This window comes from Echinops telfairi, unplaced genomic scaffold, assembly GCF_000313985.2.
Source record: "Echinops telfairi isolate 266 unplaced genomic scaffold, ASM31398v2 ScPeMD7_2291;HRSCAF=2852, whole genome shotgun sequence".
NCBI lineage: Eukaryota > Metazoa > Chordata > Mammalia > Afrosoricida > Tenrecidae > Echinops > Echinops telfairi.
Genome location: NW_022106189.1, coordinates 36,516,493 through 36,518,940, shown reverse-complemented (window position 1 = coordinate 36,518,940; position 2,448 = coordinate 36,516,493). Strand labels below are relative to the sequence as shown.

At 37.0% G+C, this 2,448-nt stretch overlaps 1 protein-coding gene across 1 annotated transcript in view; it reads left to right on the top strand.

Annotated features, from left to right (window-relative positions):
- Positions 1-2,448, top strand: part of GLG1 (golgi glycoprotein 1) — a 124,786-nt gene that overhangs the window by 76,789 nt on the left and 45,549 nt on the right. Inside the window, exon 4 of the mRNA XM_045293927.1 lies at positions 1,304-1,519. Within this exon, the coding sequence (XP_045149862.1) occupies positions 1,304-1,519 (216 nt within the window). The remainder of the gene's footprint in view (positions 1-1,303; positions 1,520-2,448) is intronic.

Here is a 2,448-nt window from a genome sequence, read left to right as displayed (position 1 = left end):
CAGTGAGCTTGTGTTAAGGGGGAGAATAGACTCAAAATAAGTGGGTCATCATGGTTGTACAGCTTAAAGAATGTAAAGGTCATTGACTTAAACATATAGAAAACGTTCCATTAGAGTGTGTCTTGCTGTGTATATTCCATTTGATTTTTTTTACCCACAATACAACTATATGTGACTTATTCTGTTAAAGAATTTATAGTATATATAAAATTTCTAGAATTTTCCTTCTAGATAAAATTATATATTGTCAGAAAACACATTCCATTCTGAAACTACTTCTAATATTTGAACTATTTGAAGAACATTAAAAAAAAAGAAAGAAAGACAGGGTCCCTTCTCATTTATATTCAAAACAAACATTCACTTGTCTTCTTCCTCATAATAAAATGGCTGCTTTTGTTTATTTTTAATTGCCTCAGGTAAAATATACTTTTCCCAAACAATCTTCTCTGCATTTTATTTCAAGTTTATCATCCTATAGGTAGATTTTGCTGTTTTATGCATATGCTGTTTGACTGATTTGCTTTATTAGCATTTATTGTCGGAGATGCCTTGTCCAGGAACACTGGCCATGTGGAATCACTCTGCTTGATATGCTAGATCATGTGTCTTAACCGCCCAAATTAGGGTTGCAGTGGTCTTCCTTTTCCCAAGCTTCTTGTCAGACTGCACTGAACACCATTTTAAACACATTTCTGTTACAGACCACAGTGGTTAAGCCTGGGTTCTGCTACATTCAAAAACACATGTTCAAATCCATGGTTAATTCAGAACACATTAATAGCATGTCAAAGAGTAATTTAATGCCTTCCCTCCTCCCTCCCCTTGGCCTTAAGGCTTACCTCACAATATTAGTTTGGGTTGGGACATGCCATTAGTACCTTGGCTTGGGACCCACAGCTAGACTTGAGTCTTGCACCTGTTTCCAGGCCTCTGCCCCACACTATCTCCATACTGTCCACTGCATTCTTTGCATGGTTGTCTAATGGGATCATCCTAAAGCTGGATGTGCTAAAATCTCTTTTTACTCCACTTAGAAATGATTTCAGCTTATGTAATTGGGTATATATTTTCTTGAAAAACTTATTAATTAGCTACTCCCTAGACAAAACCATGCGAGTATTTATGACACTATTTTTATTAGAACAAATGTGTTTCTAGATTTTTTTCTGCCCTCTTCAAATAACCATTTTGTAGAGAATGGAAATCAACAGGAAAATATTAGACATTTCTCTTTTATAAACATTGCATGATGATAGGAGCCTGGGATACTCGTGTAAAACAGCCCCTTTGTTTTGAGCAGATTAAAGAATGTGCTGATGAACCAGTTGGAAAAGGCTACTTGGTTTCCTGCCTGGTGGACCACAGAGGCAACATCACCGAGTATCAGTGTCACCAGTACATTACCAAGATGACAGCTATCATTTTCAGTGATTACCGTCTCATCTGTGGCTTCATGGATGACTGCAAAAATGACATTAACATTCTGAAATGTGGCAGCATACGGCTTGGAGAAAAGGTACCTACCACATTGACTTTGCCAAAGGGGTAGTATGAATTTGATGAACAACCTGCCCGGGAGAATTACAGGGCTAGAGGTAAATTTAGAGTTGAAATAAAAGAAATTATTACCCAACAGTCCCAAGATAAAAGACTAGTTGACCTGTGGATATATTTCATCTATTTATATATAACAAAAAGGAGTGATGCTGTCCTCAAAATATTATACCAGTTGATGGTTTCTTGAAACTAAACATTTGTCTCTTTCTCTTTCTTTGCATATCCATATGGCTTTTATTTTTTAAAATGAAATTTTAAATTATGAATCAGGTAGGAAATTTATATATTTCAATAGCAAAATATTTCTTAGTCTTGTGTGAAGCCTACATTTGTACTCTTGTTGTTATGGTTGTGTGCCATGTCAGTCTGGACCCATGACAACCATATATGACAGAAGAGAACTGCTCCATGGGATTTTCCAGCAAGCCCTCATCTTCTGGGAGCAAACCTTTACTTCCTTTCTCCAACAGAGCAGCTACTGAAATTGAGCTTTAACTATTGTGCCACCGGAGCACTCCTTTACTATGAGCAGTTTTATATTACATCGCAAACACACCAGTTGCTCTGTATCTCTAAAGAGAGGTATTTAAATTTTAGAAAAAATTAGGATTTGTTAAAAATAACAAAAAAGGTCTCTGGGGACCATCAAAATGCATATTTGTCTTTATCTTCTGATACACCTACCTGTCACGTGTTGTTTCTAGATGTCACAGGTCACCACTCCAGCTCGTCTTTGTGAGTGTGGTATGATCTTGTGCTTGTACTGAGAAACCAGGTTCCTTTCCGTATAATCTGCTCTCCTGTGGCACATGGGCTTAAAAGGGAGGGAGGCACATGCACTTAGCTTTTCTAGGTAAATACATACCAAAATTACCCTGAATTGGCCAA